This window comes from Brassica napus, chromosome C1 (genome assembly GCF_020379485.1).
Source record: "Brassica napus cultivar Da-Ae chromosome C1, Da-Ae, whole genome shotgun sequence".
Lineage (NCBI taxonomy): Eukaryota > Viridiplantae > Streptophyta > Magnoliopsida > Brassicales > Brassicaceae > Brassica > Brassica napus.
Window position 1 is genome coordinate 20,003,608 of NC_063444.1, and position 21,196 is coordinate 20,024,803.

The window sequence follows — 21,196 nt, forward strand, 5'->3', positions numbered from 1 at the left end:
TTTATACTAACCAGTCCAAAGAGAAGTTATTTGGTTTTGTTGATTTGTTTTCAGACAGATTATGTTTTACACATGGTGGTACACACATATCACATCAACATCATCCAAGATTTCGTGTGTGTGTATTTGAGGTCGATGATTCAATATGTTCGATCAGATTGTGGCATGGCCGATGGTAAAGAAGAACTAATTATCATGTTCGAGGACGAATCATATTCTGCCCAAGATCTTCATCACCCACGGATTGCAGAAAATTGGAGAGGTCCAAGGGACCTTCAGTAATGTCCAAATCAGGGGGAGTAATGTGTGTTGTACTTTTTTTCCTTCACCATGGTTTTGTCCCAATTGAGTTTTTTTGTAAGGTTTTAATGAGGCAACATTAAAGCACATCACAAGCTCTAAATGGTTATGGGGAGTGTTATGAACCAGATTGTGGATAACTCATAACCAAGAAATTATGATTTGTAATTTTTCTATTTATCTACGACGGTGTAATCTCCTATATAAAGAATTTTTATGTTATGAAAAAAGATAGATTTTTCGTCACTTTTATAACACAATACATTTTTTTAATCAAAATCCATTTCTTATTTAAATGGTACTTTATACAATGTGATTACCATACGCCCAATAGAATCACCCCACGTGGTAACACAACAACCTAGTCCGACAAGAGTTGTGACGTAGACTCTTATCGTCGGTAACTTACAACCACTGATTTCCCCAAACAGCATACTGTCCGAAAATTCACACCCCTCCCATCTCCGGCTAACAGCCACCAGAGACGATTCTCTCCGCCGTTTCTATGACTTCCATTCTCAACACCGTCTCCTCCATCCTCGCCTCCAGAGTTTCCTCCGTCGACCGAGTCGGAGCGCGCTCTCTCCGAAACCCGGTCTCCGTCGAGTTCACTTGCCAGCGTTCCGCTTGGTCGACGTTGGACTCCGAATCTTCTGGTACATTACGTTACCTTACTTGGATGCTGAACACGTTCTTCTAATTTCTAACTGGGTTTGTTACGTTCGTAGGGAGGAGATTTGTTGTGCGTGCGGCGGAGACTGATACAGATAAAGGTTTAAACTTTTGCTTGTTCTACAAGTCATTCGTTTGGACACAAGCTTATTTAACTAGGGTTTTGAAATGAATCTCTACTGCAGTAAAATCTCAGGCACCGGACAAGGCACCAGCAGCCGGTGGTTCGAGCATTAACCAGCTTCTTGGTATCAAAGGAGCAGCTCAAGAGACTGTGAGTTTCTTCATCTTCTCCGATCCGACCATTTTATTTATATTTCTCCGCTGGAAGAAGATTCACTTGTTTCTTTCTTTGTGTTCAGAATAAATGGAAGATTCGTCTTCAGCTTACAAAGCCAGTCACTTGGCCTCCATTAGTGTGGGGAGTGGTCTGTGGTGCTGCTGCTTCAGGTAACATATATATATGAACCTCTTTTGGTTTAAGGCAACACTGTTGTGGGGGGTTTCTTTACAATCTTCTTGACGTCTTCACCAAATATCTTTTTACTTGTGTTCTCTAGTGTACTTATGACTAAAATCTTCGGTTGCTGGCAGGGAACTTTCATTGGACTCCAGAGGACGTTGCTAAGTCGATTCTTTGCATGATGATGTCTGGCCCATGTCTTACTGGCTATACACAGGTCTGGTTTCAACAAAACAAGAAGCAGAGTTGTTTCTTATGCTAGTACATCTATCTTAGTGCCATACATAGTCTTAAGAAGTGTCGATTTCCAGACAATCAACGACTGGTATGATCGAGAGATTGATGCAATTAATGAGCCGTATCGCCCAATCCCATCTGGAGCAATATCAGAGCAAGAGGTAACTGACAACTGATGCAGGATTTTGAGCTTTTTTAAAAAACCATTAGTTTGTTTGGTACTGGTTACTCCTTAAATGCAGGTTATTACACAAGTCTGGGTGTTATTACTGGGAGGTCTTGGAATTGCTGGAGTCTTAGATGTGTGGGTAAGTTGGTGGTTTTTGATCTAACTAGTACAGTTAAAAGCTTACATCAAAATTGCTAAACCCTAAACCCTTTTTCAGGCAGGGCATACCACTCCCACTTTGTTCTATCTTGCTTTGGGAGGGTCCTTGTTGTCTTATATATACTCTGCTCCACCTCTTAAGGTAAGCTCTATATATACATTCCAACGCTGTTTTGGAGTTTAGCACTTTTATCAAGACATCTATTTGCAGCTAAAACAAAATGGATGGGTTGGAAACTTTGCGCTTGGAGCAAGCTATATCAGTTTGCCATGGTAAGATAGATATATTGTGCATATCATTCATTATATGCTGTGCTTTCATCTCATTGATCTGTTCTTTTATTGTTCACTTGATTGATAGGTGGGCTGGGCAAGCATTGTTTGGCACTCTTACACCAGACGTTGTTGTTCTTACACTCTTGTACAGTATAGCTGGGGTACTCTTCCTGCAAACTTTTATGATGTTTATTTTATTATCTTCTTTAACATTCTGGTTTCACATAATGTACTTGCAGTTGGGAATAGCGATTGTTAATGACTTCAAAAGTGTTGAAGGAGACAGAGCAATGGGACTTCAGTCCCTCCCAGTGGCTTTTGGCACTGAGGCTGCAAAATGGATATGCGTTAGTGCTATAGACGTTACTCAACTCTCTGTTGCCGGTATGTGGAGTTTTGTTCAGTACTTGAACTTATGAACTAGATGATCCTTAGTGAATTGTCTATTTTGGTTGCAGGATATCTATTAGCATCTGGCAAACCTTACTATGCGTTGGCGCTGCTTGCTTTGATCATTCCCCAGATTGTGTTCCAGGTAAAGACATAAAACATATTCATTAGCAACATTCTTGTCACTTGTCTGGTTTATAACACTCTTCTTCAAAGTGCAGTTTAAATACTTTCTCAAGGATCCTGTCAAATACGACGTCAAGTACCAGGTAAAGTCATCCATGTGCAGAGTGTAATTAATGAAACTGGGATTGGTAACACGTGGAGTTTTTCTTGTTTTGAAATGATCTAAAAGGAACCTATAGGGTCCTTTTTAATGAGAATACACTGGCTTTATATACAGGCAAGCGCACAGCCATTTTTGGTGCTGGGTATATTCGTGACGGCTTTGGCATCAAGTCACTGAACGAGCGTGTTATGATGGGAGTTTTGGCCACAAAGTAAATGCGCTACTGCGTACCACAAATCTGGGCAGGTTGTAGCATCGTCTAGCCTAAGATTTTGTAAACAATATGTGTACCGTCGCTAGAAGTTATTTCTGTTGTATCAAGTTTAGCCATATTGGGTGAAATTGGACAAATCGTTTCTTATGCCCCCGTTTTTGTTTAAATGTCTTCTTATCTCTCTTAAAGGACTCGTGGTGTTGAACGTCATGAATTTACTGGGTAGAGTACGTTCGGTCTTGTTACTTCACGTCTGCTTATACATTTTCTATTGACTGTTATTTGTTTTGTTTCAAAACACAACTTAACTGCAATCTCAAATATATCTCGTTGCATGTTATTGCCTCATTCGTGGTAGCAAGTAGCAATGACCGAAACAACATTGTCAAGACATATATTATTTGATTGTACCCTCACCAAAACTTCAAAAAACTTCCAGAGCGGTACAACACTGCCGTTAGTACAAGCCATGCATAGTTATATGACACATGAAAATAAGACTAGCTAGGGACGCTACATTAATCCTAGATTAAAACAACAAAAGACCTCGCTGCAACTTACGGAGCCTAGAGGCTACTTATTAAGACTATATAATACAAAACGTTGCAGCGGACACTAGTAGATAGTTTGCAAGCTAGTATCACTTGTTGGTGAACTTGGACTCATCGATTTCAATCCCTTCCTCCTCCGCACGCTCTCCACCAGACTTGTCCATGGTACTGAGTCCTCCTTTACGTCCCATCTCCTTGTAACCCTCGTGCCCCAGTTGCTCCTTCCTAGTCTCTCCTCCCTTGTGTCCCATCTCCTGATAACCTTCGTGCCCCAGCTGCTCCTTCCTCGTCTCTCCTCCTTTGTGTCCCATCTCCTGATAACCCTCGTGCCCCAGCTGCTCCTTCCTCGTCTCTCCTCCTTTGTGTCCCATCTCCTGATAACCCTCGTGCCCAAGCTGCTCCCTCCTCGTCTGCCCTCCCTTGCTCCTTCCTGAGTAACGTGTATACATTTCATTATTAAAGCACGGAGACTACTTCATATTCACGTAGAACATTTTATAAACCATCTTATATTCTAAGATATGTTAGTGCTTTAATGGGTCTTTCTTCTCAGCAAAAATAGTAAGATTACAGCGTGTATACTATTTCATAAAATCATTCTGAGATCAGAACAAACAATAGTTTATATATATGCAGGTCCAAAGGGTTTATTAGTAGCTTTTATAATCTAATAACCTAAAGAAAAAGAAGAGAGCGGCAAAATTTTAAACCGAAGTACATATATAATACCTTCAGCTAGACGCTCTTGAGCTTCGACACTTTTGCCACCGGTGCCACCTGGGACGACCGTCTCTCCTTGCTTGGCCTTCTCATCAAGCTCCTCTCGGCTTTGTTGCTTTGACGCCATTTTGAATGAGAAAAAGAAACGATATGTAACTAAGGTTTTTAAGCTCTTGTTTGGTTTTATGCTCCGACACAGATACAGACGACGTAATAATATTCCTATAAATAGAAACATTGTGGTTACAAAAGGAAAGGTGAGGAGATGTCTCGTGGAAGAGAAGACGCGGCGAAACCTGAGAGAGTTGGCTGTGTGGAGATGACACGTTGATGCTTACTCAGTAACTTACTACAGTTATTAACGAGCTGCTTGACACGACTTCAGTTTTAGTACGCAGCTTAATCCATTTCTCTGTTTCTCCAAAACATCAAAGGACTCAAAAGTGTTATGAGAAACATATATAACTATAAAGTTGTATAGAGTAGCTGTCATTACTCACTCAACTTGCTACAGTTATAAACGAGCTGCTTGACACGACTTCGGTTTAGTAGTAACTTAATCCAATTTCTAGTTCTCCAAGACATCAAAGGACTCCAAAGTGTTACAAAAATATATATAAATTCTAGGCCTATTTTGGTGTATATACGTGGTCAGTAATTAGGTAGATGGTCATAACTTTTTCATATTTGCAGATTTGGTAAGAGAATGGTGGTGTAATGACGTTAATATCCTTTTCTCCGGATCATACTAATAATAGCCACGAAAATGAAAAAAATAGATAATGTTATTCAGATTCATCACAAATTTTCCATTTCTCACATCAAACGAACAAAAAAACAAAAAGATAAAGCAAAACAACCACAAAAAAAACAGTAAGTCGCATTTCTTCCTCACCAAACGCAGTGCCGAAGCAAATCAAACATCGAATAGATATAAAATGAGAAGAAGAATGAAGACGAGGTTTCAGGAGCACGGCGGTGGAGCTAAGGATTACAATGATGACAGCAGAGGCGAAGGTAGAGGCTTACGGGAATACGGCAGCGGAGTAGAGCAGAGGCTTACGGAACACGACGGCAGAGCATATGCGAGCGAAATACTTGTATTCTTCACATTTATAGAGAGATGAATCAAAGGATATGTCACCTGAAAAATAGATATCTAAACCTTTGGATTTTTACCAAAAAAAATAGAGAAAAATTCAGTATCGATTGAAAAAATTTAGAGTACATGATTTCTTCAGAACTTTCGTCAATAAAAAAACAGTTTCCTTATTTAGGGAAGATGAATGATCACATCAGGAAGAAGAGAGAAAGAGAAAGATACAAAAAGAGAGAGAGCTAAAGAGACGAAGAGTTAGCTTCTGTTTCCAAAAAAAAAAAATCTATAGTTAATTAGAAGCATGCACGAAAGATAAAGACAAAAGTATGAGATTTATGTTTGTGCATATCTACAAGATAGAATAGGGTTACTACTGGCATTATGAAAAAATCAACAGTGACATATCCATCTACCTAATTAAATTTGTTTTTGTGGTCATCCACCGCAAATTCCCATTAAAGTTGACGGCCTGGAGCCTATCTATCATTATCACTCAGAAAAACACTGAAAAATTTTCAATTTTTTTCGCTATTCTATTTAAAGCATATCGATTTATATTTAATTAACATACACATTGCAACCTAACTGTCATTTTATTCTAACAAAATTGTATAGAATATATTATTTAATTACATACATAGACAATTATAAAAATAAAATAAATATTATATTAACTTATATAACAATAATTGTTAAAAGTTTATTTTACTGCAATTTTAATTATCATTCATTTTCTGGTAAATTTATTGTATCAATTTGTTCAAAGTTTAGTACCGGCATACCTATTATAAAAGATGACTGAATGATAATCCGCGTGCATGCACAAAGTGAGTTTTTATACTAATATTTGTTTATTAAATGGTTTTAACATTTTGCAACACTACAATAATCATCGATTATAAAATGACGAATACAAATGTTGGTTTTTTAAATATATCATATTGTTGAAGAGTTAACATATTACAACTCATTTAAATTATTTTAAAGACTTCATATGCACAAAAGAAAATTAAGTTTTACGGCTAACACAAATCACAAAAACCAGATAGGCAACCTCGTTTGTAAAATGACGAAAGGAGATTAGGTTTTCTACTCTCTGTTTGTTTACCATTGACTCTCCATAAGTGATTTCATTTTTTACTCCTATAAAATTATGCTTTCGTTCTCGTTTATGTTTCACTGATATGAGTTTTTTTTTCTAACATTTTCCGTGAATTCAGTGAATTACATAAGTGTCAATTTAAAATGATGGACATCTGTAAAAAAACATCTGTAAAAATTAGTTCTACTCCAGATACATATGTAAGAATCAAATTTTTGAAAAAGTCACCGGCAAACTCTATTCAGATGCTAGTGTTCAAATCTAATATATCAAGCTGTTATAGAATATAAGTGGATACTCGAAATATAAATGTCTGTCTAGCATATATTCATCAGTTCGGTATAAAAATAATCTAATTCTAAAACAACAAAATAAATTACTTATTTTATTAACCTTAAATTACTTAGTTTATTAACTACGCTTTTGAGGTTTAGTTACTTAAGAGTATACCAGTAAAAAAAAATATAATACTTTATCATTCTAGTATATGTAAACTATGTATAAAATAATAACTGTTTGATTTATTAAATGATAAACCATAAAATTTATAATAAATAGTTCAAATATCTCATTCGTATAATTATAATAGCTAGATAAGATATTAGGGATAAACAAATATCAGACGAATGATCAAATCTCTCATTCTTCGAACAAACTAAAAAGAAGGTGATTGGAACATTGTCATGATATTTCATTAAAAGCTTTTTAGGAATAAAAATCAAGACTAATATATTTAATCTGAATGAAAATAATATACATATTGTTTCCAATATTAAAAATCACTTCAACTTGAAGAAGTGTATTTCTGGGATTATCAGGATCAAATAACATATTAGAAACCACATATTTAAAAAATAATTTGTATACATAACAATATATACATTAGAGTAAGCGCATAAATCAAAATCAATAAAATTTTTTATTAACAATCATGTTTGGGTACATTAAACCTTAGTGATATTGACATATATATATTATATTTTAAAATAAATATTTATTATTGGTACTTTATACTCATACGATTTTATTAACATTTGTATATTTTCTGTAATTAAAATTTAAACCGTTAATCACAAAATTTTTAATAAGAGATTTATCAATACAAATTTCAACATTAAAGTATTAAGATCTCAATAATTTTTCAATGCAAATTTTAAAATTAACATATTTTTATATTTTTTATATAGTATATAAGTTAATTTAAAGAGAAAAAGACAAAAATAGCACTAAATCAAGTTTTTGTTCCTAAACTAGCACTCAAAGTCAAAAGTCACAAAAATAGCACTTAATGTTTTATCAAAAGTCACAAACTTAAGGTTTAGAGTTAAAGGGTGGGGTTTAGGATTTAGGGTTTAGGGTTTAGAGTTTAGGGTTTAGGGTTTAGAATTTAGGGTTTAGGGTTTAGAGTTTAGGGTTTAGGGTTTAGAGTTTAGGGTTTAGGGTTTAGGATTTAGGGTTTAGAGTTTAGAGTTTAGAGTTTAGGGTTTAGAGTTTAGGGTTTAGGGTTTAGAGTTTAGGGTTCGTGGTTTAGAATTGAGAAATGAGGTTTTGGGGATAAGATATAAACTTAGAAAGGTGTTATTTTGGTCATTTTAGTTTTTGAGTGCTATTTTTGTGATATAAACTTAGAAAGGTGCTATTTTGGACATTTGCCCTAATTTAAATGATATTAATAATATATATATATATACTATGAATATCTATTAATGAAGCTTCATATTTATATGATTTATGATTATTTTTATCTTGCATGAACAAAAAAAGTTAACCATTGATCACAAAAATTTCAATGTGGTGCTTTTATCACTTTTAGTATTTTATAGTCGTTTTAAAAAATTCAAAATATAACATATAAGAAAAAAACAAAATTTTTTAATTATATGCTTAATGTGATTGTTTAATTTCTTTTAATAATATAAAATTAAACAAAAAGATAGAATATACAAAATTGTTATAAAATATATATTATTTATAATCATTAATTGTTATATATATGTTAACTATATTATGTAATTCCATTACTTTTATTTATGGAAAGAATTGAGAATATTTTTTTGCACTAATAATCAATTTGATAGTTAGTTAATAAAAAATATAATATATACTTGTATAGACAAATTTATTTTTCTAAGGATTTAAGAATTATTCTAGTGATAGACACGTTGCAACAATTGTTTTTTAAAACAATTTTGTTTTGTAATTTTAAAAGAGTTGGTGAGTGCCAAAGATGGGCCAGCGAACGTATATGCTACCGAAACAGCCACCGTTTAGCCCATGAAGGAGTGAAAAAGAAAAACGCAACGTAAACAAAACAAGAGTTTTTGTCTTAAACGGTGTCGTTAAGAAGAGACGACACATAGCGAAAACCCTAGTGTCTTTATTTGAGCCAACGTCGTCTCTCGCTTCACACCCTCAATAGCTCTCTCCACTCGCCCCTTTTTACCAATTCCTTAAACCCCTGCGAGTATCAACCTTCGAGAGATGAGTTCAGACGATGAGAGAGACGAGAAGGAGCTGGATCTTACCTCTCCTGAAGTCGTCACCAAGTACAAGAGCGCCGCTGAGATCGTTAACAGTAATAATCCCCATTCACGATTTCGATTAGGTTCTGTATTCATTACTTGTATTCATTTGTTTGGGTTTGGAATTTGCAGAGGCGTTGCAGGTTGTTTTGTCTGAGTGCAAGCCAAAAGCCAAGATTGTTGATATCTGCGAGAAAGGAGACGCCTTTATCAAAGAGTTAGTTATTGTTTTTAGGTCCTTGCGCTCTGCAATAAAGTTTACTTTGCTCATATGTATGTTTGTTTTCTGTATATAAAAGGCAAACAGGGAGCATGTACAAGAGCGCCAAGAAGAAGATTGATCGAGGTGTCGCTTTCCCAACGTGCGTTTCTGTCAACAACACCGTTGGTCATTTCTCACCGCTTGCAAGTGATGAGACCCTCTTGGAAGAGGGTGATATGCTGAAAATGTAAGAGACTTTTTTTTTTTTTTTTTTTTCCTGAAGCAGAAGTAAGTTTGTGTGTGTGTTTAGATGTTTCTGTGTGATTCATCACGTTTTGTCTTTTCTCCACTGCAGTGATATGGGATGTCATATTGATGGGTTCATTTCCCTTGTTGCCCACACACATGTTCTTCAAGATGGACCCGTTACTGGACGCAAAGCTGATGTTATTGCAGCTGCTAACACTGCTGCTGAAGTTGCTTTGAGGCTCGTTCGTCCTGGGAAGAAGGTAACCTGTTTTTTTTTTTTTATGGTGCTACTGTAACTGTTACATTTGGTTCTTAATGATTAGGCTATGGATTATTATCCGTATGATGCTTTTTGTCATAGTTACTCGGATGGGAAGTTTATAATTCTCATTTCTAGTAGAGTCCTCTGTAGACAAAATTGTTAGTGAGAACAACTTTGCTGAACAGGTCTTATCGGTTTGCTTATTCTGGATATCCAAATGAGGCTTTTACATTATAGTTACTCTGACGTGGGGATGATATATTTATAGAATTTATTGTTATTGAATTTACTAGTTTCTTGGAATTTACTACAATCAAGACAATTAAAATTGTGTTTATCTTTCTTGTGGCAGAACCATGCTGTCACTGAAGCTATTCAGAAGGTGGCCGAAGCATATGACTGCAAAATTGTGGAAGGAGTTATTTCCCACCAGATGAAACAGAATGTGATAGATGGAAGCAAGTGTTTCCTAAGTGTATCCACTCCAGAAACAAGGGTTGATGATGCTGAGTTTCTAGAGAATGAAGTCTATGCCATTGATATTGTGGCAAGCACTGGTGATGGCAAGGTAAAATTGCTTTTCTTGATTTGCAAAGCTTCGTCAAATTGCCATCGTTTCTCATACTCTTTCAATTTTGCAGCCGAAGCTTTTAGACGAGAAGCAAACAACTGTTTACAAGAAGGATGCGGATGTTAACTATCAGTTGAAGATGAAGGCCTCCAGATTCATATTCAGCGAGATTAAAGAAAACTTCCCCCACATGCCATTCACTGCAAGGTGTCTTTTGTACCTTCTGAAGCACTTAATACATATTATGTCAGCTGCTAACGTTACCTGAGAATACAGGTCACTGGAGGAGAAAAGGGCACGTCTTGGACTTGTGGAGTGTGTGAACCATGGCCATTTGCTACCATATCCTGTACTTTACGAGAAGCCTGGTAAGGATTATGAATCCTTTAGCCTCTTTTAGATTGATTTTGAGAGTGAGACTCATGATATATTTTTGGTTCATCAACAGGGGATTTTGTTGCTCAAATCAAATTCACAGTTTTGCTGATGCCAAATGGATCCGATAGGATCACTTCACATTCACTTCAGGAGCTTCAACCTACGAAGACCGTTGATGACCCTGAGATCAAAGGGTGGTTAGCCTTGGCTATCAAGAAGAAGAAGGGTGGTGGAAAGAAGAAGAAAGGTATGAAATTTAGAAAATTATGTTTGTAGACTTTTATTTACCACGAAACTCAATCCACATTTGTTGAGAAAAGAATCTATAATGACTTGTGATTGTTTTTGCAGCCAAGAAGGCTGGAGAGAAAGGGGAAACCTCAACGGAGGCTGAGCCAATGGAAACAAGCAGCAATGCTCAAGAATGAGAAGGCGATGTCTCTTTTGTTTTCTTTTAAAGATTTTTTTTTTGGAACTTTGAGGTACTGCTTTATTTGTATGTTTGGGGGTTTCAGAGAATCTCTGCTTAGAAGTAAAAAAGAACAAAAAGTTACTTTATCATCTTGATTTCTCTTTTTTTGCACAAACCCTTTCTTAATCATTGGTTCTGTCGTATTGTTCTGCTCGGCTTTGCTCATGGATCTCTTGAAAGATGATCTTGGATAGTAATAAGTTCATCTTATTATCGCGAAACTTGTGTACCTCAGGTCTCTCATGAAGTTTAGCGGAAATATAATGTATATAATAAAGAAATGAAGTTAAACTAAATATACATTGTTAATTGAGAAAATAACCAGACATTTTTCTATTCTTGGAATGTCGATATGAACTTTTTAGCTTATGAAATATGAATACACATGGTTTGCTCGAAATGTAGTTTTTATGTCTTTGAAGGGTGTAAAATGGATGCTCCAATAGTTTGCATTCATATATTTGATGGACCAATAGTTTTTTTTTTTTTAAATACTTAAATCCAAGTTAACATGTAGCTAATCCAAATATTGATTCCAATCCATATATAAGAAAACAATATATAATTTAGCAGTAGCAGTATGCTGCAGAAGCTGTATGTTCTAAACTGTTTAATAAGATGATTGGTAGAACAGTATGAGTATGCTATTTAAAATTATTATAAAAATTAATCTATAATATATAATATATTTATTTTAATGAATATATTTCTAATATATATATTAACATATAAAATTAAAAGATATATAATTAATTTAATAATTTAAAAATTATGTTTATGTCAAAAAATATTATTTTAAAATAAATTTTATAATTAAAATATTTATTTAAAAATAATATTTCATATTTAAAATATAATTTAATTCATATAATTTAATTATATTTTAAATGTGAAATACTATACTATTTTTTTTAGACATATTTTTATTGTAAATTAATTTTAGAAATCAAAATTTTATTTTCTGAATATAAAAATAATTTTATGATATTATTAAATAAAATAAATGAATTAATTATATATTTTCCTTAATTTTATAAATTATATATGCAAATGCTTTTCTAAAAGCTTCATATGAGAGCATTGACCAAAAAAATATTTGGAAAGCATTAACATTTAGTAAATGCTTTTCTAACAATTGTTGATTGGATCATGTAGAGTATAATGCTAATGCTAATGCTCTACCAATCAATGCATAAGTATCATAGACTAGAGGTGTGATGTGGATGTCCTTTTAATCAAATAACATTGCATTCTATTTTGGACAATTATCTCAAATAGAAAAATGATCAAAACAACTTCTTTTTGTTTTGAAAATTTTAATTTTAATTTTTTATTTTTTAAAAAATTTGAAACCCTATCCTCAAAACTTCATTACCTTAACTAAACCTAAGTCTAGATTAGTTAACCGTGGAGTATAAATATATTTTTACTTTTTAATAAAATTTATTTTGGTCATTTTTCTCTTTAAAAACTATTTTTGTGACAAAAACTTAAAAATGGCTTTCCTAGATTTTTTTTTTTTAATTCTGCTATCATTGAATATTTTGTTTTTAATCCAAAAAGTTGGTCTCATAGATGGATTTTCTCAAATATTAACGATATATAAAAGCTAGCCGTTATGACTCGTAACAACTATATGGTGAATTCTAACTCTCAGAGATTTGAGTTTTTTGGCTTAAGTTATCAAAACACACATGGACAAGTCTCTAAAACCACAGAATAGTTATTAGTTTTATATGTATTGAATTAATCTTGCAAAATGTTCGAGATTGGCATGCCATCCCCTGGAATATTGGGATGCATGGAATCCGAGATAAAAAAAATATCAATATGCTTTAATGGTCACGTGTATTGCAGTATATGGGTACCGGTGTACCACTGACACAGCAAGTTACTAGGTACGTGTAAGAATTACATGCATGACTCTGCTTGTCTAGAACAGTGGACGTATCGTGTGTCTTTCAAGATTCGATTTGAATAACATAAAAGTTTAGTTAATTAGCTAAGATATATTCTCCTTTTCTTTTTTTTTTTTTTGGGTGTAAATATTCTCCTTTTCTTATCATCAAAGATATATTATCTCTTTCTTTTTGGATAACCATACTGTCTTCCCTTCTTTTTGGTCGGTTTTGGATGTCGATAAAATGTTTGTTCTTTTTTCATGGAATTAATACAACAATATAGTTTATTTATCACTGATTTGGCTGAATAAAGGGACTAGTTTTACTTTACCACATGTAGAATGGTACCGTCTCATGGAAAAGAATGGAACCAATGGTAAGCAAAGAAACAAAAGAAAATATGAAAGAGGGAGTTCCAGAAGCAGATAATCTCTTAAGTAACAAAGATAAAACAAAAGAAGAAGAAGAGGAGGAGGGAGGTAATGGTGGGATTTTGAACAATCTGATATCCAACTTGATGGGTGCAACAACAACAACAACAGCAGTAGATGAAAAATCTGGTGAAAATACTCAGAAATCTGAATGTGAGGATGAAGATGAGAAGAAGAAAGAGGGTTCAGGAGCTGGTATCTTAGAAAAGATCATTTCTCATCTGCCAGGTACGCTTTTGTTCACAAACGGGCTTACACAGTTTAAGCTATTGTACTAAAATGTGTGAGATGTATGATGGTCTCAGTTTTAGTAGTATATATGTTTGTTAAACAGTTTAGATATCTAAACTGTTTGATTTGTGGAAAGTAATCACCATTTTGTCTCTCCCCTCCCATAATTAGTTAGATAGATGCTTCCATGAAATACGGATTTTTTATTTGTTATCAGAGGAATTCCAATCTTTAAACTCATAGTCGTCCACAGATTTGAAATCAATTTTTAGATATTTCTGATTTAAAGAATAATCCTTAATACTAAAAAAAATGATTTGAATCTGGAGTATAAAAGAAACCAACCCCTTCCACCAACACCTTGATTGAAGTCCGGATATCTAACGTCAAATCTTTCTAAGAGAACTTGTTTTGGGGTTTGTAAAGCATTTAAGTTAGACAATTGTTAATTAGTTTTAATTTTTAACTATTTTTTGTAAATGCAGAAGATGCAGTTCCAACGACAGAGGAAGCATCCATTCTGATCCACTCTGTGATTGACTGAAGAAGACTTAAACCACAAGTCATTTTCATCGTTGTTGTTGTTGTTTATGTGACTTGTGATTTTGTTATTTCTCTTCACAAACTCTTTGTTTTCCTATCGGAATCTTTTCAAGGCTAACGTTGAAGCCATCATCGTTTTGTCTATTTTCTTAGCTCTATATTTAAAAATAATAAATAAAAAAGTCTGTAGTTAGATCTGTTTATGTTCTTGATGCCTATTCTCACAAACACAACAATGCACGTAACTAAATATCTACAGTTTAATATCTTCAAGATTGCAGCTCTAGAAATTCATAGATAAATATAAAAAATCTACCCAAGAAAAGGGGATAGACTAATCACTGGATAACAGATTCGATAGATTTCGCATACAATGAAAGAGGAAACATATGGTTCTTATAGTTACAAAAAAAAAAAAAAACATATTGTTTTGACCATTTGGACAAGAAGCTTACAACGAAAACAAAACGAGTTCTTCAACTATTAAACAAATTATGTTATACATTTCCCATTCAATAGTTATGTTCTATAGTTTTTGAGAATAATTTTTCTATTTAGTAAAACTTGAGTTAATGAAATGGGTAATCAAAACTTAAGTATTACTATGTTCTATAAGAAATATAGGTAAATTCATATAACAATTCATTTTGATTCGTTATTATTTATTATGAAAAACATATGTTTTATAAGTAGTGGCGGAGCCAGAATTTATTTTTATTTGGGTCAAATTTAAATATTAGTATATTTATATTATTAAATTTATTAATATTTTAATAGTAAAATAAATTCTAAAATATGAGATTTAAAATCATTGATGAAAAAAATACCATTGTAAAATATATTTTATAATTTGCTATTATTTTCTATAAAATTAACAAATGTAAAAAGTATAAAAATATTATTTTAGTCATTGTATTTTGATTATTTAGTTATATGTTTATCAAACAAACAATATTATACTAAATATGATGAATTGTGTAAAATTATTTTAATTTTTTGTTGTAATATAAAAAATGTTAGTATATCAATTAAAAACAATTAATTCTGCAAAAAAATAATTTGATAAATTTAATTGCTGCAATCTATTTGAAGAGTAGAATTAAAATTTTATAAGTTTTCTACATACAAAACGAAATGTATTAGTCCAAAGTCTTTTAGATACCGTAAGATATCATATGGTCTGTATGTATCACATTCATTAATTAATGTATAAAATAAAATTATAAAAATAATCTAATTAAACAAAAAAATTTAATAAATTTACTTGAATATATTATGAGATAAGACTAACTTTGGATAATGATTATCCATTAAGCAAAATATCTTGTTTTGTCTTTTTGTATTAAGTCGGTTAACTTCTTCCCTTATATATATTGAAAAAGATTCATCCTTTGACTCTTTCTTACGTAATACATATATTATAAAAGTCAGCATCTTATATCTCTCTCTCTCTCCACCGATCCACCGATATATATAAAGAAAGAAGAAGAACATCAGATCCTTACTTATTTTTCACAACACGTTATCAGCACGAAGCTCTGACCAACTAAGGTTTATCAATCCGAAAGTTCTTAAACCAGCCGAGGTAATATTTAAATTTTTGTATTTCAATATATTTAATTTATTTAAATTTTATTATTATTTCGGAGTGAGAGACTAGGCTTTCTCCGTCTATTTATCGGGATGATAGACGCTTCCTTTCCCGACTGATCGTTATGGTAGGCTATGCCTTCACGATCAGAGATCACGTGATAGGCGTTGCCTCCGTGAATAAAAAAAAATGGGTCAAAAAATGGTAGACAAAGTCTCCTCGTACCTTGAAATAAGTAAAAGTCAAAATGGTAGACCATGTCTCCTCGGACTTTGAAAAATGATCAATATGGTAGTCTAAGACTCCTCGGATCATGTGGTAGGTTAAGCCTCCAATTTTATTTATTGCTCTTTAAATTTCTGCAATTTAATTTATGCATTTATTTTATGCTTTTAATTTATGCATTTAAATTTCCATCTTTATATATTATTATTCTATGAATACGGTTATCATGTCAAATTTGACAAAGATCAAAATAAATGCCCTTGATATTACGAGAAATAATTATAAGACTTGGGCAATGGGTGCAAAGATGCATCTTAGAGGAAATGAGCTTTGAGAAATCATCGATAAGTTAAAACTATATCGGATGAGAGAAAGATAAAGCCATGGTATTTACACCAATTCAATGATGGTTTATATGATAAGGTGTATCATGAGAAAATATCTAAAAGATCTTTGATAAATAAATCCTTGAAAGAAAGGATTCACTAAATAGTCGGAGTTGATATAAATCCTCCGTGAAAACTGAAAAAAAATGAAATCATGATACTAAACCATCAAGTCGGTCCTACTAGAAAAGGACGAGGAATTGGATGCGGTAGAAGCCGCTATCATGGTCGTGGAAGAGGACGAGGAAGAAGATTCCGTCCATATGAAATAATTAGAACTTCCACGAAAATTAAAAGTGGTCGGGTGATAAAAGGCAAAAAAAAAAAGTTTGCTATAGATACGGCCAGAAAGAAAATTTGGTACGTAGTTGTCGTACGCCAAATATTTAGCCGATCTATATCGAGAATCAAAAAGAAAAAGAGAAATGAAGTATATTAAACTTCGTCTCTTATGAGCCCGAACCATTTTTCATAGCTTGAATACTCATCTTGATGATTCAGATTTTCTGGTTGGTCCAAAAAATGAAAATAAAATATCGATGTGATATGAGAATTATTTTCCTGAATAAGATTTTGAGATTCAGGATGAAGAAAAATATACCTGACAGGTATTGGGTAATCGTCATGACTACTAAAGGTAACAAATATCTTTCCTCTTTCAAATTAAATAAGTATAGTATCTAGTAATATAAACATATTATTGGCTCTAGAAGAGCTTATGATAAAAAGATATGCATAAGAAAAATATGGCAAAATTATAAATGAGTGGTAAACCTGAAGTTTACTGATATATAGCCATCTCCAATAATGTTATCGACATTATTGTGAAATGTTGAAAAACCAGAAGTTTTTCACATATAGCATGTCAAGAAAATAAATGAAAAGATCATGGGTGATGAATCATCAAACAAGTTCACAATATGTGATTTCTTTAAGCATGCCCCAAATTAAGATCTCACTCTAAAGGATTTGAAACATAATTCATTCCAAATGGGAAAACTGAATATGTTATTGGTTCTTGAGTGGGATTCAGTACGAGATTTTAGACATGGAGTGTCATCATCTCGAGGGGGAGAATTAAAGAATCCTAGTGAGTGGAACATTGAAAAATTATGTTCGCACTAGAAAAAGAACTTGATAAAGTAAATTCAAGTAAGATGATCCCCATGATCGGGTGTAATCCAGTTGTGCATGTAATAAAGACATATACAATCCAAAGGGATAAAGTATATGGATAATTAGAAATATGTTCGCAAGTTTGCTAGAAGCATATGATAAGCTGATGGAATGAGATATGTGAAATGGATTACAATGAAAAGTAGAATAATCCATTTACAAAATGCCTGCCAGACATTTTGATGAAATAATGAAATCTCATATTCCAGCTTAAAATGCTCCAATAAGAAAATGTGTCCTAAAAGGACGATATATGAGTCTATAACATGCTGGAGACGTGATAGACCACTTTGGTTCCAAAGAGTCCTCGAAAAGGAGCAAAAATATAAATAGAGGATGAATCTCATGATGAGACCGTTGATATGGTTAATATAATAGTCAGGTACCTGGGTAAATCATCGATGATGATAAAGAGATCTCGATTAACCATATCAGTACGGGTAAAAAGATGGAACCAAAGAGAAATTAGACTGTCGACAATAAATGAAAAAGCGCTATATAAATAAGGATTATGAATCTACCTCTATGTGTGAGGGTAGAGTGAATTGATTGGCCATCAATTCGATATAAAGCTCGTTAGAAAAATGATAAATGGTTGGACCAAAAGTCCAAGGTATATATTTCTCCAGAGAATGAAATGAAAGATGACCTTGAGGTATGAAAAACGGCTTGTTCCGAGGTCACTGGAGAAAAATTAAAATAGATGCAGTATATTGATATGTCTGGCAGGACACAAAATATTTGAGTTGCATCTAGTTATTTAGTAGTCCCTCGAGAATTAATGATGTTCTCGGGAAAGTATAAAACTCTGGAAGAGTTAGAACAAACCGTATATAAGGTATCTTGAACCGGTAACTGGTGATATGTTTACGGCACGATTTGCCGATTGTCATTTTAATGAGGATGAATTTCTAGCGTTAGGGGGAGGAATTACAGAAATTCCTAAAGATATTATATGGTGTACAAAATCGTTGTTACACCTTGGCCCCTCTATGAATTAAAGAGAATAGGAAATTCAGGAAATTGTGCATTTTCATAATTTGACAAACCAGTTACCAAATGGGTTCACAGATACGACATGATATACCCGCTGAAAATGTTCCATCAAGAGTTGATGTTCCTAAAGAACAAACTGATGGTTACAAAATGAATGAACCTAGGGTTCAGTTAAAGAGGGGGAGACTAGCGGGTTCTAGAGAGAAAAATCCCCGAAAGAAATTGGTTGAGAAAAGTTGCAAGGTTCCTGAAGAACCTGATACTAAAAAATGTCTGAAAGAAGACATAAGTGGAAAGGTTCAAAGAGAACCTGATACTGAAAGATGTCTGAAAGAAGGCATAAATGGTAAGGTTCCAGAAGAACCTAATATTATAAGATGTCTGAAAGAAGGCATAAGTGGAAAGGTTCCAAAAGAACCTGATACTGAAAAATGTCAGAAAGAAGGCATAGATAAAAAGGGTCAAGATGAACCAAATAGAGATGATCCAAATGACGAAAAAGGAACAGAAAAGTATGAGATTTCCATCAACTACACCCTTGATAAAAAGTTATAAGATAAAAGATGTTGATGGAATGTTCTCCTTTTCTGTCCAAAGAGATCGATCATAAAAGTGATGATCCCGATCCAAGGTCCATTTTGGAATGTTAAAAAGACATGATTGGGAGGAATGGCAGAAGGCCATTCAAATTGAATTATTCTCCCAGAATAAAAGAAATGTCTTTGGACCTATAGTCATAACACCTGAGAATATAAATCCTGTTGGGTATAAGTGGGTATTCATGAGAAAAGTAAATGAGAAAACTGAAGTAACACGATATAAAGCCCGATTAGTTGCCCAAGGTTTTTCTCAGAGACCGGGAATTGATTTTGAGGAAACGTATTCCCGGGTAATGGATGCAATTATATTTAGATTTTTGATGAGCCTAACGGCATCTAAAAATATTGAAATGCATCTCATGGACGTTTTGACTGCATATTTTTATGGATCGTTGGATAACGATATATATATATATATATGAAACTCCCTGAAGGATTGAAAATGCCAGGGGCATTGAAAGAAAAATCCAGGGAGATTTGTTCGGTCAAGTTACAGCGATCACTTTACGGATTATAGCAATCCGGACGCATGTGGTACAATTGCTTAAGTGAATATATCTTGAAAAAGGGATATGTTAATAATGTGATATGTCCATGCGTTTCTATAAAGAAATCGTCATCTGGCTTTGTGATCATTGTTGTATATGTAGATGACCTGAACTTAATTAGAACTCAAAAGGAGGTTGATGATGCTCGAACTCATATGAAAGAGGTGTTCGAAATGAAAGATCTCGGAAAGACAAAATTTTCTCTTGGGCTCCAGATAGAGCATCTCCGAGAAAGAATAATTGTGCATCAATCAAATCATACGAAAAGGTTATTGAAACGCTTTTGTATGAATAAAACTACTCCTTTGAGTACTCCAATGGTTGGTAGATCTCTCGATGTTAAAAGAGATGTTGTTTTAAAAGATCCTCGTAAGATCTTATATAAATAAGTACTTTGGAGATGCTAATGATAATAAAACATATGTGAGCTTATATGTCTTGCGAGTTGTATTTGATTAAATATACTTTTAAACTCTAATGTCTTTGTGAGATATATCTTATTTTCTATTTATGGAAATTAGAACGGCGTCGAGAACATATTCGTTCTCTCCAAGGTACGTATTGATTTAGGATTGATTTATCCTAGAAACCCCGAGTTTGGTATGGTTTTGCAGATACATGCTATTTATAAAGTCGAATGTAAACCGGATATGGTTTTACAATTGGTGGAACCGCGATCTCTTGGCGGTCCCATAAACAAACTCTGGTTGCGACATCTTCAAATCATGCATAAACTATTGCACTTCACGAAGCATGTCGAGAATGTGTGTGGCTTCGGTCAATGAGTCACCACATACAAGAATCAAGCGGAATAGTTAACGAGAAAGAGCTGACGAAAATATTTAAAAATAATTCGGTTTGGGTCGCTCAACTCAAAGAAAGCTATAACTAGAGTGAAGTACATCCCTCCAAGATTTTTCTCATACATATGAGAACTCGAGAAAAATAAAGAAGTGGACATCGAGTATGTATGGTCATACGACAATCTGGCTGACTTGTTCACAAAAACTCTTCCGACTACAACATTCCAGAATGCAGCATTTGCGTGACATGTGATGAGAAAGCTATGTCCACTATTCTCAGGGGGAGATTACGGCAGTGTACTCTTTTTCCCTTGTCATGGTTTTTGTCCCAATGAGTTTTTCCATGACCAGGTTTTTAACGAAGCACTACGTAATACAAAATGGATAATCAAGGGGGAGTATTATGAGATAAGACTAACTTTGGATAATGATTATCCATTAAGCAAAATATCTTGTTTTGTCTTTTTGT

The 21,196-nt window shown here is 33.5% G+C and overlaps 4 protein-coding genes across 5 annotated transcripts; 3 read left to right on the forward strand and 1 right to left on the reverse strand.

Annotated features, from left to right (window-relative positions):
- Positions 1-603: 603 nt before the first annotated feature.
- On the forward strand, positions 604-3,414 carry LOC106349059 (chlorophyll synthase, chloroplastic). The gene is made up of 14 exons (XM_013788949.3): positions 604-956; positions 1,029-1,073; positions 1,158-1,246; positions 1,335-1,422; positions 1,567-1,652; positions 1,747-1,833; positions 1,915-1,980; positions 2,059-2,142; positions 2,212-2,273; positions 2,362-2,437; positions 2,516-2,660; positions 2,735-2,811; positions 2,888-2,935; positions 3,070-3,414. The coding sequence occupies exons 1-14, from the start codon at positions 806-808 to the stop codon at positions 3,130-3,132; spliced, it is 1,167 nt and encodes a 388-aa protein (XP_013644403.1). The 5' UTR covers positions 604-805; the 3' UTR covers positions 3,133-3,414.
- Positions 3,415-3,537: 123 nt separating this feature from the next.
- LOC106349060 (em-like protein GEA1) lies at positions 3,538-5,935 on the reverse strand. Of its 2 annotated transcripts, XM_048745923.1 has the most exons (4): positions 5,669-5,935; positions 4,737-5,584; positions 4,450-4,662; positions 3,538-4,150 (listed from the first exon to the last, which is right to left on the reverse strand). In XM_048745923.1, exons 3-4 carry the CDS (start codon positions 4,565-4,567, stop codon positions 3,810-3,812), a joined length of 459 nt encoding a protein of 152 aa, XP_048601880.1. In that variant the 5' UTR covers positions 4,568-4,662; positions 4,737-5,584; positions 5,669-5,935; the 3' UTR covers positions 3,538-3,809. The 2 variants fall into 2 exon arrangements, with proteins under 2 accessions (XP_048601880.1, XP_048601879.1); XM_048745922.1 differs by having other exon boundaries at positions 4,737-5,923.
- A 2,986-nt stretch (positions 5,936-8,921) lies between these two features.
- Positions 8,922-11,386, forward strand: LOC106349058 (ERBB-3 BINDING PROTEIN 1). Its single transcript, XM_013788948.3, has 9 exons — positions 8,922-9,216; positions 9,296-9,380; positions 9,463-9,612; positions 9,721-9,874; positions 10,229-10,444; positions 10,518-10,654; positions 10,724-10,815; positions 10,896-11,072; positions 11,177-11,386. Exons 1-9 carry the CDS (start codon positions 9,123-9,125, stop codon positions 11,251-11,253), a joined length of 1,182 nt encoding a protein of 393 aa, XP_013644402.1. The 5' UTR covers positions 8,922-9,122; the 3' UTR covers positions 11,254-11,386.
- A 1,512-nt stretch (positions 11,387-12,898) lies between these two features.
- LOC106352303 lies at positions 12,899-14,600 on the forward strand. The gene is made up of 2 exons (XM_013791959.3): positions 12,899-13,857; positions 14,346-14,600. The coding sequence occupies exons 1-2, from the start codon at positions 13,563-13,565 to the stop codon at positions 14,402-14,404; spliced, it is 354 nt and encodes a 117-aa protein (XP_013647413.1). The 5' UTR covers positions 12,899-13,562; the 3' UTR covers positions 14,405-14,600.
- The last annotated feature ends 6,596 nt before the right edge of the window (positions 14,601-21,196 follow it).